General features: G+C 43.8%; 1 protein-coding gene across 1 annotated transcript in view; it reads left to right on the forward strand.

The window, feature by feature from the left end:
• RIN3 (Ras and Rab interactor 3) overlaps window positions 1-14960 on the forward strand; it is a 70121-nt gene that overhangs the window by 23530 nt on the left and 31631 nt on the right. The window contains exon 3 of the mRNA XM_076345321.1: window positions 690-804. Coding sequence (XP_076201436.1) covers window positions 690-804 — 115 coding nt within the window. The remainder of the gene's footprint in view (window positions 1-689; window positions 805-14960) is intronic.

Genomic DNA, 14960 nt, shown 5'->3' on the forward strand with positions numbered 1-14960 from the left:
GTACGTAGAAACACTTTCTCCCTCTGAGGACAGTAAGTGGTGGGACAGGTTTCCTGGAGAGGTTGTGCAGTCTCCACCCTTGGAGGTTCTCCAGACCTGTCTGGACAAAGCCCTGAGCAACTTGGTCTGGCCTCATGCTTTCACCCAGGGGGATGGACGAGAGCCCTCCTGGGGTCCCTGCCAGCCTGAATGATCTTCTGGTCCTATGAAAAACTTTGCCATGAGACACTGTGGCCACCAGAGCCTTTGGCCTTATGTTCCACTTGTGGACCCTTGAATCCTTTCCCTCTCAACATACAAGTGACTCCCTTGCTTTAGACCCAGACTGGGACATTCTAGGGTGAATTGTCCGTGATTTAGGGCACTTTTGTGAGGAGCATCACTTGACAAATTGTGAGTGCAGCTTTATACTGTTCAGGTAGTGAAATAGTTTGCCTTAGGCTTAAATGGGACATCAGTGATGCATAGAAATTTTGCTGGTTCCTTTGCAGGTCTGAATTTCACCCAGATGAAACGTCCCTTTATTCATTATTTTTGTCATGTAAAGTTCAGCCAAGTGGAATGAAGCTAAAATAAGATCATTTAAAGGTGGATTGTACTGATAAAAAACTTCATTGCCAGTGACCTAAAATAAAGTTCAGAAGCTCACATAATGTAGCTAAGCTCTTGATTCCTTTCTCCTTTTTCAGATATTCTTGGTTAGGAAAGAGGGTAACGTGAACAACATGGTCCTTGCGGTCCGCCTGCCAGTGCAGAACGAGGCTCCCGGTGTGCTGGAGTACAACATTAAAGAAGAAAAATCAAGTAAGTTAAGTTCTTTACATTTTTTGTCTTGCTCTGATTATTGTACTGAATCCTCTTGTGATCACTAGTATTTATGTAATCTCACTTGCAATGAGCAGGTTCCTCTTGTGACCGGCAGCAGATCTTGCTTTTATGGTGTAGTTCAGTTAATATTTCCTGCAGCTGCTTTACCTCAGCTCCCCTGTGGTTCTGCACCTTGTATTATCATTTACAGGCTTGCAACAGGAAAATAAAGTACCCCCAGATGAGCAGGCCAGTGCTTTGATCAAGCGAGAGGAGCTGCCCTTCACCAGGTGGAAGTCCTGAGCAAAGTGCAAGGCACTGACAGACTAAGCCTTGTTAACTCACTGGCTCTGTCTCTATTTCTGCCACTGAATTTGGGGCCCACCAGGCATCTGACATCTGCTACGTTCCCTTTTCATGCACCTCATACAGTCATACTGAACAACCGGTTACTCCTGAAGTATTTCACTGTTTTCAATGCCTCGCTGTTTCTGGGAAGCAGCTGGGTCTTGGGGCTGGTGGTATCAGTGCTGTTCCTGATCAGACAGCCCAGTCTGCCATGAGCAAGCAAAAATGAACCCAGTTCACAATCATCAGCCACGTCTGATGCTGCCCTCAGTGTAAATGGATGCGTAAGGCATATGATTTCCACTTTCCAAGAAACATTTGTAAACACGGGAATTTTAGGATAGTCATAGAAACACGCACTTGAAAGAGTTCATCAGAATAACTTCACACTATTTATTTATATGAACACATCCCAATCCTCTGTCACTGAGCTCTGCCCCAAAGCCAGCTCCCTGGGGTATATGTTTTACTCTCTGCTAAAACACTTGTATTTCCATTGATCAATGTTGCGGCTTATTTCTTCCCCCTTGACAGCTGCTCAAATGAATTTTTTCCTTCTCATATGTTTCTTTGCATACCTCTGCATCATAAACAGACTTTAAAGCCAGAGGGACAAGTGGATATCTTAATCTGCTCTAATCTCAAGCACAGACCACAGGCTGTCATAGTGTTGCTCCTTCACAGAGCGCAGCTGCCTGCCCGGCTGCTGCATACCCCCCAGGAAAGCTTTCTCTCTCATCTGCGTGCACCTTGGAGCACGCAATTGCAGAGATGCCGCACATGTTCAGTGCTCCTGCATGAGGGCAGGAATAGCAAACCTTTTGCCACAACTTCAGGTGTCCAGATTAAGAATACAAGGGCAAGGGTTAGCTGCAGGGTGGGGAAACTTTTTTCTTTATTTAGTTATTTGAAGTTGACCTACGGCTTAGGTTTTGCATGGTGGGGGATTAGGTTTTGATGATTCAAGTTTTCCTTTGGATAAAAGTTAAAAAATTGAATCTTGCCATCCTAAAAATATCATTTATAGAAATGCTACTTCTTGACTTGTGTCCTGTGCCATAAAATCTGATTTCTTTGAGGACAGGCAAAGTAAAATGTAGTACAAAAATTTCACTGTGAGCTAGCCTAGCTAGAAAGACTTTTCTGCCATGTTTTTCAAACTTACTTGCTTGTTATTTCTAATTTATCACTAACTTAATGCAAAGGATGTGTTCAGAGACACAGCTTTCTGGTAGGAACAAGAATTAAATCAGTTTCCACCATTTTCATATAAGTTGCAGAGTAAGTGGAGCAGGGTAATTAAAAATTAGCTCTCATTCAAAAAGCAGGAGAACTGCCATCACATGTGCAGTGATCCCAGCGGCCATGAGGCTGATGCATTCCTATGATGGATATTCACATTATTTTTAGCTTGAGTTCTGTCAGTGTTGAGCTGTAAAAAGCCTCTCAGTTCTCCATCCCACACTGTTTTGACAGGAACACACTGGGCACAGAAACGGTCATGCTTTTGCTTCCTTTCTCATTTAGGGTAAGTAGCCTGGCTTTTGAGTTTAGAAGAAATCAGATTAATTCCTGTTAGTAAAGTCAAAGGACTATATCTGGTGCAAGGGGAGATGGTAAATCTTCTGTGTCTTGGAGTAACCTAATACATTAGCTTTGATTTATTGTCTCTGAGTTACTCCAACTGCTTTCTAAACTTTTTTAGGAAATAAAATTATATGTCCGAATGCTTTAAAAGAATTAAGACTAGAATCTGAACTTCCTTGCTAAGTACCCTGGTACGTCTGGATTGCCTTAGCTTAATGAAGTGCCCTTCACTCTTCCCTGGTATTCTGTGTCAGGGTAAGAGACCTCTGAGCACCCCCGGAGACATTATCTTGCTGTGGAATGCAAGTCTGTTGAAAGTTCGGTGTTATACTTCCTGAGAGTGTGTAAAGCACGCCAACTGCACAGCCTGACGACCGCTGTAGACTGGCAGGGTTTTTTCCAGGCATCTAGTCTTTAACTTCAGAAAGTCCCTCTTTAGTTCTTCTGTGTTTGCTAAAAGGAGGCTTCAGCTTGCTAATGAACATTGCAAATAGGGAGGTGAATCCTCCTGATAGCTACCTGCTCTTTGAGTCTACATGAAATGGAGTAGAGCTGGTGCCCTTCCAGTGCCCTTCAAAAGGAGCAGCTGTAATTCTCCTGCCATTCCAGAATCCCCCTTTCCAGCTGTACTGGGGACAAGCAGCTTTGGTTTGCTGGCCTGCTCCTAGTATTTCCTTTCTGAGTTGACACATAAGCAATGATCTGTGTAATGTGCCCCACAGAGAGCTGTTTGTCCCTTTCTGAGAGCTGACTCCTCATAAAGGGTTTGAAGAAGTGGGAACAAGTTCTTCTCCCTGTTACCTCAGTTCAGCTCGTTAGACGCCACAGACTTGATGCATTCAGATGTAAACTGAAAGCTAAATTTGCCTTGACCTATATAGTTCGGATTTTACAGAGATCCTCCCTTCCAGTTAAAATCCAAGTTGCAACCCATCCCAGCTGACTATTTTGGAGCACATTGCCAGCTGCTTCTTGTCCTTCTCATGAGGACTCAGTGCAATCTCAGCTTCACAAGTGACACAAAGAAGGATGTGCTATCCTTAGAGGTGACATGATGGCTCTGTGCCATCTCTACAGCGATGTCCATCTCTTACTTTTACCATATGCAGCAAGTTTTACTTGCTCAGCTGTTTGTAAAAAGCCGTTCTCATCCCATCCTACTTTTCAAATGGTACCTGAAGAGGTTTTCCCCAGTATCATAATGATGGTATGGAGGTTGCTGCCCAGCCTCTGAGATCCATATATATATATACGGCCATTCAATGAAGCACAAAAAAACCAGCAGCTTCCTAGCATTGGACTGCCTAATAATGGTGGATCATTGTGTTTCTTTCTTTTCCCCATATCAGATCTGCTTTGTTGACATTTGATGAAATATTTAGGGAAGTATCGTTTCCTGAGGGGAAGACCGGATTTAATTGTGGGTTTTTTTAAAATGGAAATCCCCAAAGAACCCACTAGCTAAGAGGGTCAAGAAATGAAACCTCTTTCCATTTTTTCGTGGGGAATTTTCACCTGTTCTGTGAAGTAGCCCTTAGAATCATAAAACAGGAGAATGAAGAGACTGGATTTTAATTTTTTTTTTCTGGTTCTTCATCTTTGGTTGTAGTTCCTCCAGAGACAGGAAGGCTAAAGCCTGGTTGCAGCAGCAGGTATGGTAGAGACCCAACAGCAGATACCACATGGTTCATCACAAAGTTCAGAAACCCAACAACTTTCAAAGCCTTGGATCTTTGTGGTTTTGCTTCTCAGCCTGAAGGATCCCTTACTTCTTATGCAGAACAGTGGAAATCTTCCAGAGGGAAGGCTTGTTACAAGATTTCTTCCCTTTAGAGATGCAGTGTTGGGAGATACCTCTCAAGCTCTGCTAAAATCTCAACTACTTCATGCGCTTTCAGTTCTGAGAGTTGTCCCTTACTTCTGCTTCATCCCAAAATGGAGGCCTAGCCTCACATACCACAAGAACTGAGCACCATTTCCTCAGCTGACTCCTACCTTTGGCTTTTCTCAGCAAACAGGTTGTAACTTCAGGTCCCGATTCTCCTTCCGCTTTATGTGTATACAGTCAGAAATCATTCCACTGACATCAGTGACATCATTGCAGCCGTATTGAAAAGAAAAGAAGCAGATGTTTGAAGTAAATGTGCATGTTTGAAGTAACATATACTGAGAGCTTGAAAGAAGCATCTAAGTATGATAGACCACTTGGTGAAGGTAGTGACAGTAGCTTTTAACTTCACAAAGTTGTGAAGACACATGCAACAGGGGTAAAGTCCTTTAATAGAAAAATGCTCTAGCACCATATACTGAGTGTAATGCTTCCTTTTTTTCTGGGAAATCTTGTCAACTATAGCTGGAAATAATTTGAATTCATGAAACGCTTGGGTTGACCATGTACTTCTCAGGAGTCTAGCACATACGCTTTGGTGTGGAATGTGTTGTAATTGTTTTCCAAACTCTTCTGTACCAAAAAAGAGGATGTGATTCCTTCCCAAATATGCAAAATGATGCTAAACAGGAGAAGTATCTGCAATTGCACAGAATAAAGAAGAACATTATTAGAAATTTTTATAGAAATAACTATGGAATTGATTTGCCAAGTCAGTACTGAACTCCTTGGGCTCATGTCCTAAGGAGTTTGAGGCTGGCCTGATCCTGCCATGGATGCCCGCTCTTGTAACCATGCTGTTGCCTCCTGCCTCCCCCATTGTTGCGGCTAGCTTTGCTCACTTGGCAGTTTATTTTCCTGAGGCTGTTCACATGAGTCCATGTTGTGGAGTTGCTGTCCTTGTTCCTTATTTAAATCGTAGCCACATGGGACAATCTGCCACCAGGCGTAGCTGTTCAGAATAATCTCTTCCAATGCACTGGGCCAAGGCTGAGTTGAGCCCCAGAATCAATGAGTGCACAGCTGAAGGAGGGGTTTGTAGTGAAGCCTTGTCTGTAGTGTGGTTATTTCATTTATTACAGAAAAATTCTGAGATTTAAATTAAAACTGCCTGCTCTGACCCTCAGAGACAAACACTGAACAAGCTGGAACGTACGGAGATCTTGAAATAACCTTAACACAATCAAATAGGAAAGCCAAAATAAATTATCTCCAAGTAATACAAAAATGTCCAGATCACTATTAATACCACCTTTGAAAGATGAGACACAGTGCCATTGGACACGGTATATTATACTTGATTTCTGGTTTATGGACAGCAGCTGTACTTCAGGTTATATGGTATGGGCTTGTGGTAAGGACCCACAATATACCTTGACAGAAAAGATACAGGCAATTACTGCACTCAAAAGCGGTTTAAGAGCAACCACTGAGTATTGCTGCAAAGTTGCAAGTCTGGTAGCAAAAAGAATGTTGATAAAGAAATCCAATGTCCTGCCCTGGTCACCTTATTTGGCCTTTCTTAAAGTTAGAACAAGCTCAGGAAGTGCAGGCTGGAGCCTGATAAGAAATGCTTGAGACAGACAGTAGGGATTTAGGAGAAGACCACAACTCAAGTAAAACACACAGCAACAGCTTACGTGCCTGGTTAATTCTCTAACTGCTTTTACCAAAGGGCATCTCTTTGTCATGAAAGTTCATGAGGACCTGACCACTTTGTACATCCACCACCCACCAAGCTCTGTCCATCAGGACAGAAAGAAGAGCTACACCAGGTCTAGAGGCAGCAGGAAGGCAGGCCTTGCTGGGGAGTCAAAACAACAATTTAGACGAGCAAAGGTATTCCTTTGCACACTGGATGTTAGGAAGGGTAAGCTCAATCAGGAAAGGGAAGAGATTATTTAAGGGCTAGGATTTCACAATCTACTTTCTTGCCTTAATAATTCCAAATAGGTGCAGTCTAATGCTGTGAAAGCAAGCTTAACTCTCAAAGCCAACTTTGTCCATCATATTACCAAATTACTTCAGCCACTTCTACACTTCCATTCCTCCTTCCCAAGAGCATATGGGGGAAAAAAAAGGGTTTTTTTATTATAGACTAATGCCATTTGCACAGGATAAAAAGGGCACGTGCAGTCATTCTGACTGTCCTGTAGCAGTAACAGATTATAATTAAACAACAGTAATCAGGCAGCAGCATGTTTACAGAGGGGCATTAGAGTAACATGGGGATGGACTTTGTTCATCTTTGCAGGCTTAGCTCTAAACAAAGCTGCTGAAAGCCCTGGTCTTTACAGCCCAGCCAGCCTGAGGTGAGGGCTGTGAGCACGCCTAGCATGATGGCAGAACTCAGATGCAAGGGATACAAATTCCTGCCTGCATCCCTGCATGGGTCAGTAGGTCCAAGCACTATGTGAGGGCACTCACCGCGAGTGAGCACGAGGCAGGGAAGATTGACTAGGAACAACTTAGTACATGCTCTTTGTTGGCTCAAACACCTTCAGATGCTGATAATGGACTTGCCTGTTGCACTCTGCTGGCACTCTGGCCACTATGGCCAGATATGGTCCATTATGGCAGATTTCTCTGTTTTATTTTGTCAACATTTCTTTTAATACATGATGCTGAGGCTGGATTAACAAATTCAGAGACCAAAGTCCTCGTTGCTAACATAGCACAGCATGATCAGGTGGTATTTTCCCACATGAACTGCATTGAAGTACTGCACAAATGAGGTTGTGGGAAAAAATGGGAGGATAGCTCAGTTACTGCAGCCTACTCACAATTTAGCTCCTTTAATGAGAGTGGCCAGTTGTGTAGATGATCTTTGTGATATGAATATTTTTGTGGAAGTGTTGACAGCTCTTGCAATAGCTTCCTCAGTTTTGCAAGTCTTTTTGCTAACACCCTGCCTGCTGGAATCAGGAAGTAGAGTGAAGGTAGACAGATTTTTTTTTTTTTTTTTTTTCCAGAAAGAGAAATAACCCTCACAATTGCAGAGAAAAACCTAAAGATGTAACCTTTAATGTAAAGGTGTAACCTAAAATTTCTTAAAGTCTCAGAAAACAGAAGATATAGGAAAACAACCTATAGGAAGACAATCTCCCATTTTAAAAATTAATTTTAATTGCACTTATTTTGGATCCCTTCTGAACTGGAATGGCGATGAAAAAGGTGGAAATCTGTGGTACTGACTGAGGCCAGAAACATGGGATCTTTCACTTCATAGCTAAAGTGAATCAACTGAAGTATGTGCCGGTATTCATGACACTGACTTCTAAGATGACGCCATTTATTTGGGTAACACTTGCAGATTTTCACAGAAGGTTTTCAAGACAGGGCTGGATGAAGCCTTGAGCAACTTGGTTTGACCTCATGGCTGACTCTGCTTTGAGCAGGGGTTTGGGCTAGAGACATCCTGGGGTCCCTGCCAGCCTGAGTGATCCCATGAGAGGGAACCAGCCAGTGAGACTGAGTCAGTCTGTGGGCAAGCTCAGGGCAGATGGCAGTTCTCAGAAGGGGTGTCTCAGCAGAGCAACAAAAGCAGTTCCCATTCTCTGAGACCCAGGTTCTGGGAGAAATACTGCTAAGATTTACAGAGGGGTGGTAGTGAAAAAAAAAATAAAACATAAATATTTGCTGGGTTAGTGTCTCACCTGTGATCTCCCCAAAAAACATAACCTTCCTTTCTTTGGTAGATACCTTGTGTACGGGGGAAAGAATGTGCTTAATCTATTTAACCAGTGCAGATTTCCAGTTGAATTAACTCATATGAGGTATCTCAACGTGTTTGAAAAGGCCCGGTAATACCCTATAGATGCAATTATATGCCCCTCCGCATATTGCAGAGCTGAGCTTGCTGCGGGCTGAGATAGACTTCATCATGTGGAGTTAATAGCACTGCAAGGCTCCTGGACTGTTTTTGCAGAGGTGCTAAGGAGACTTTTCAGTTGGATTAGGACAATCCGAGGAGTAAATGTACATCCCACCCTTCTCAAGTCGAACCTCTCGAGGCAGCCTCTGGCTCATCAGAGGGCAGGCAGAAGGGCCCATCAGAAAGTACATTCGGTTACTTCTGTTATCACTGTAATGGTACAAAAGTTCTTTTTTAAATGGTCACTTTAACTGAAATGGTTGGCCTTCTTGAGTGGAAACCCTGCAGCTTTCAACACCGGAAAGAAGAGTTCTTAATACTGTAAACTAAGGCATGAAAAGCAGGGTAGGACTATTTATAGTTCTGATTTCCTCTGAATAGATGAGAGGCTAAAACTGACATTACAGAGTGAAAAGATCAAGGTTTGGGTGGGTTTTTTTGATACCCCATGCTGCTATTCAGCAATAAAGCAGACAAAGAGGGGACTGCCTTGGCAACCACCTCATGAACCGTCCTGGAGACTTGTCTACCAGCCAGGAAGATCATTAAGCATCTTCAACTTCAGGTTTACTATAGAATATGATTTTACTGAATATATATATAAAAGTATATATAAGTGTCGTGGTTTAATCTCAGTCGGCAACTAAGCACCACGCAGCCACTCGCTCACTCCCCCCACCCAGTGGGATGGGGGAGAGAATTGGAAGAGCACAAGTTAGGAAAACTCGTGGGTTGAGATAAAAACAGTTTAATAATTGAAATAAAATGATAATAATAATAATAATATGATAATAATAATAATACACAAAGCAAGTGATGCACAGTGCAATTGCTCACCACCCGCCGACCGATGCCCAGCCAGTCCCCGAGCAGCGGCCCCCCCCGGCCAGCTTTCCCCAGTTTATGTACTGAGCATGACGTCACATGGTATGGAATGTCCCTTTGGCCAGTTTGGCTGTGCCCCCTCCCAGCTTCTTGTGCACCTCCAGCCTTCTCAGTCGGTAGAGCATGGAAAACTAAAAAGTCCTTGGCTAGTCTAAGCATTACCTAGCAACAACTAAAACATCGGTGCATTATCAACTTTGTTCTCATCCTAAATCCAAAACACTGTACCAGCTACTAGAAAGGAAATTAACTCTGTCCCTGCCGAAACCAGGACAATAAGGCAAAAACATCAGTAGTCCCAGTAACTAGTAGTTAGGGTACTGCAGCCTCATAAGCACAAGTAAAGTAGATGGAAAAGGGTGTGGGCACTGTCCCTAGGAGAGGCAGGAGCCAGGTTTTAGGTGAGTTCAGGCTGTAACTTTGTGCTGACACTGCTGACACGAGACGGGCTCTCGCCATCCCTCATCTGCCGGCCACATGTGTCCATGCCCTCATGCCCCTCTGGTCCCTGTCTTACTCTCCCACATGCAGGTTATGGCTGGGAAGGAGTGAGCAGTGCAGGTGTGGGGACATGAAAGCAGGATGGTGTGGTGGGGTGATCCTTCCTTTGAGGTTCTGCCATGTGCTGGGTTATGTGAAATAAAGCCTGGAAAAGAGAAGAAAGTGATATGGGGGTGGAGGGGTGGCTGGTGACTTTGGGAAGGGTGGGTGGGCAGACTGGAGACAGAGGTCTGGGAACAGCGTGGAGAGAGGCAATAGGCAGCCAAGGGTGGGGTCACATCCTGTAGTGCTGGATGACTGCATGAGCGTCCAAGATGCTCTGGGCAAAGCCGAAAGGAGGCTGCCCATGGAGGCAGGAGCCCAGCAGAGCTGCCCCATGGTGCAAGGAGAGGAGGCTGCAGGCAGGGGGCAAGCACTGCCAGGATGGATGGGAGGTTGGTGCAAAACTGCGGCCAAATTGCTCCATGGCAGCCAACCTCCTTGAGGCAGAGCATTGCTGGCAGCGTGCTGAGGAGCTGCCTCTTCCCCTCCCTGCCAAGCTGAATTCAGCTGAATTTTCCCAAGGAAGTCGGTGTCATTGCACCCATTTTATAGACTGAGAGCTGAGGCACAGGTTGCTGAAGGGGCTCGGCCAGCCACGCACCACCGGCCCTGAACAAGCCCAGGTCCTGGCCAGCGCTGTATTTACCAGGCTGCAGAGGGGCCCTTTTCCTGCTGAGCACTTGACTTTGTTCAGCACTGAGGTACCAATCCTACCATTCAGACTTCTTTTGCATGCTTTCTGTATACCCTGACAGGCAACTCCACTGCCATACTGTGAGGGAAACCGATTTTTCCAGTTTACTTCAGAGGAATGTTTTCCTTTATTGTTGCGTGATGGAGTGTGTGATTGAGGCAAAGTAAGAAACTGTTGTCAGCTCTGAGCCTGACTAGCCTGAAAAAAACAGAAATGTGCTGGAAAAAATAACAACAGAGTTATGAAAGCCCTTGGGAGAGAAGATCCCTCTTCCCTTCTCTCACCAAAAATGGCTGATTCCCTAATTCCATCTCAATTAAGCAAATCATACATTTCAGCAGCAGAACTTGTCCAAGACTACTTTTTTCAAGGATTAGCCAGTCGATGAATAAAAGTTTGTATATTTTTAGCAGGGAAGGCTGGAAAGGCTGAATATGTAGTTAACCTTAAGCTTCAAATTTTAAGCAGTTTAATTGCATATAAGAAGGCCTCTGGGCATGCAGGATAGTATCCTATTTTCCCGTAATAAATGATTCCTGTTCAGTGTGGTAGACACCTTGCTGTTAAGGAGAGTAGATAGACGAATGTTATCTTTTAAAGCGGTTCCTGTTGCTGTCGATGGTGTGTCTGTGTGACAGCTCTGAAGATGTAGAGCTACCCTAGTTATCTTCAGATTAGCTTCGCTCAGACACAGATAACAATCTGCCTGCACCAGCCAGGGCTCAGCATGGGCTAATTTCCCCTGTTTATGCATGTTTCTCATTAGCGAGAAAAGTCTACCATCACCTACGCAGCTTCTTGGCATGAAAAACCTATAATTGAGCAAGTCCACCCCATGGCGTGAGAGAACTGGGCGGCTCTGCCCCAGCCTTGGCCTCCAGCTCAAGGAGTGCTGTTTTGCTGTTGCCTTCTGCTGGATCTCATCTGCCTCCACAGGCAATGCAAGGCCAAAGGCCACCTCTGCGTGGGCTGTTATAAGGACACAGGAGACATAATAATTGCCTGGTCTACCGTCTGTGGTTTGATTGGAGATAGAGACTGAATGATTTCTAGTCCCCTGAGGATGTCTAACCTAGACATCTTCCCAAGGTTAGTCTGCCTGGCAAGGATGGGTTCTCCATTATCCCCATCGTTATTAACCCTGAAAATAGAGTTAGTGTCAAGGAGTTCCCACTCAGGAGACTACTCTGAAGTAGGAGCCCAGAGTCTTGGTTTGGCAAGAACAGCGACTGAGGGCTTGGGGGATATTGTAAAACATGGTATGAGGACACAGTTTATAGCCTGTTGTGCAAGTTCAGCATTCCTCTTCTAAATGCAGGTGTGCACAAGGAGAGCAGAAAGTCTCACCAAGTCCCGCTCGTTTGAACTGAGTTCCACATCGCTTTGACACACTGCTTATTTTAAAACATAAAACACTTTTAAAACATAAGACCCTTGTGCAGCTGCTTTTTCAAGATGTAGCAGTGCCAGGTTTTTATGTGGTTTACAAGTTGTTTTGGAAACATTCTAGTTGCTTATAGCAGGTGGGGTTTTTTTCTTTTTTTTTTAAACTCTCATCCTGAAGAGTTACCTCACCTCTCTCAAGGCAGACATTTTCATTTTTACTTTAGGCTTTAAACTGATAGGATTGTAGGGAAAGCCTGTTGGAAAGAAGCCCTCAAGACAAGGGTCTTGTTAGCTTTGTTAATCCTCACTTTGGCTTTTTTTTTTGCCTTATTTTTCACTCCCAAGAGGCATAATGCAAAATCTGCATGTAATCAGAGCTAGAGACTATGTGTGCTGTTCTAGGATAATATTGTCTCATCCTACTCTGCTTAGTACCTTGAACATAACCCAAAAAGCTTACTAGTTTTAAAACAGCTACTCTAAATCAGGACCCATAATACCAGTGCCCTTGTCTCAGTGGCTGAACTGGAACAAATTATAATTTTTGCCCTTGGACAGTGTTTGCTATCTAAAGATCTTAAAGAGCATAATAAACAAGAGTTTAGACTTGTAAATGAGGTAAAGAATAAGATACTGCTCAAAGTAAAATGAGGGCAGTAAGGACCTCATACTTTGACCTTTGAGTTGGACCTTCAAAGTCAGTGAGCGTGCAATCTATCCCACTCAGAAGAGTGGGAATCAGAAGACCTTCTTCCACGAGGTTGGCAGCTAGGTGGGATTGCAGCTCTCAGAAGCAGAAATACCATTTTTTCCTTTTATTGTCCACCCCATTGACCTCTGCCATTTCAGAGTGGGTTAGTCCCTTTCATCACTCACCTTTGGAAAGTGTGGTCTTTCTTCCTGGAAGTCTCTCACGCAGAATGTGGTTCTGAGTACTGGATGGCTTCCCTTAAAATGCTCAGAAAACTTCCTTTTTCTATATGATTAACCTCATATTATTTCATGAGGTGTCTCAGAGCCAGAGAAATAAACCGGCTTCCTTTTTCTATATGATTAACTCACATTATTTCATGATGTATCTCAGAGCCAGAGAAATAAACTTTTCTCCAAAGTAAATGGAAAAAAATGGTTCTTAATAATATCATCTGTATGATAACATATATTTTTCACATAAGGATTGATTCTCATGATTATCTATATGACCTGGAAATTGTTGCTAAGAACTAAACCCCCTGAATTTCAAATCATAGTGTCCTTTCCTATTACATGAGGCACAGGGGAGCCCCTTTATATATCTGAAAGCTTCATTTACTTCACAAAGTTTTACCAAAGAAATCTGCCTTCTGAGGGCAACTTGCAAGTATCTATATTCAGTTTGTCTTGTCAGCCATAGTTGTCCACCATGTATGGGTGGATGCTGAATTACCTGTGAAAATGTGACTTCTTCAGCAGCGATCCCACAGTGCTCAGCTGCTTACAGCAGGGACCGTGCCAATCGAATGTGTCACCCTACTCCCCTTGGTGTCCTTGGGAGCCCTCTCAGTCCTCAACATTTCTGAAAGGCCACGTTTTCCCCCTCATCCCTGCTGTGTGAGAGCAAGAAAACAGACCCTGCGTGGCTACATCTAAAACTCCAGCTAAACCTCATGTTGCCATCTGGTCCTGGGAAGAAGTCCTGGATCTCCCCAGCCTCTGGCTGAAGAAACAGTGCAAACCAGGTATGGAATTTCCACAGACTTTAAGGTGTTTATTCAAGCACTGAAAAGGGGATGCGGGGTGAGGATCTGACAAGGAAGGCAAGTGCTTTGAAACCGAACAGTCATTCACCAGACTGTGCTCTGCTCTTAACCCCTGAAATGGTTGGCAGTGCCCATGGGCCTGCCGGGACTGTTCACATGGATACCTGTAAGGAAAGCAGTGAGGAGCTATGACACTTTTCTTTTAGCTGGGTTAGCTGTGCTTGAAGTACCCTTGAGAGCCACCCTCTCAACCCCTGCTGAAACACTAATCACAATAAGGAGGAAACAGGGCAGCGAAATGAGTGTAACACATATCTGCTCGAGCATCCTGCAGCAGAGGCAAGACCAGGCAGCAGCAGGATTTTATTCTGAACTAAAGGCATAAAATCTAAGTGGACACCAAGGCGCTGCCCATCTCCTTGGGTGAATGTGGATGAGCCAAAGTACAGTGGAGCGGCCAAGATCCCTGTGGCTGTTAGATGTGAGGACGGTCCTTTTTCTTAGCACCAGGATATGGTCATGGTGCACAGGAAAACAGTCAGCTCTACCAAGTGTCCCGTCTACTCAAGCCCAGCCTGAGAAGAGTGCAAAAGCCTGTGTTTGGCATCTTCTTTAATGGCATTAATTTCATTCTGCACAATACAATTGTATTTTGTGAAAAACATAGTTTAAAAATAGATTTCTCTTACACTCTAGACCCAAGCTCATTAACACTTTATCACTTTCATAATTCATTAGTTTCAATTTCCCAGGAACTGCCACCAGCAGTGATTTTTTTTCATCATGGCCAGAAAGATTAAACTTTGTAGGAAACCATAAAATTTAAATCCTGTGAGAAAACATGAGTTGGATGCACAACAGAAGACTCTGGCAGAAGTCCAAACCAAGGAAGTTTCTGCCCTTCCTTGATGAGAGGAAAAAATAGAAACAACTGACAGTTTCATGAAAGAATCACTAGGAAAGACAAGAAAGACAAAACAGACCTGGGTTGCCCAAGACAGTCTAGAACTGTGCAACCAAAAAGGAAGCTACAGCTTAGACATCAGATGGAAGAACCAGAGGCAGCAGATTACAGAAGAAATAAAAAGGCCTTGAGAAGAGAAAACAGATAAACAATGACAGTGTTTTACAAGAACGTAGCACTTGAAGGTCATACAGACCGTCCAGAAAGTCATCAAAAAGTAATACAACAATGTCAGGGACAGATAC

The sequence above is a fragment of the Aptenodytes patagonicus genome, chromosome 7 (genome assembly GCF_965638725.1).
Source record: "Aptenodytes patagonicus chromosome 7, bAptPat1.pri.cur, whole genome shotgun sequence".
Lineage (NCBI taxonomy): Eukaryota > Metazoa > Chordata > Aves > Sphenisciformes > Spheniscidae > Aptenodytes > Aptenodytes patagonicus.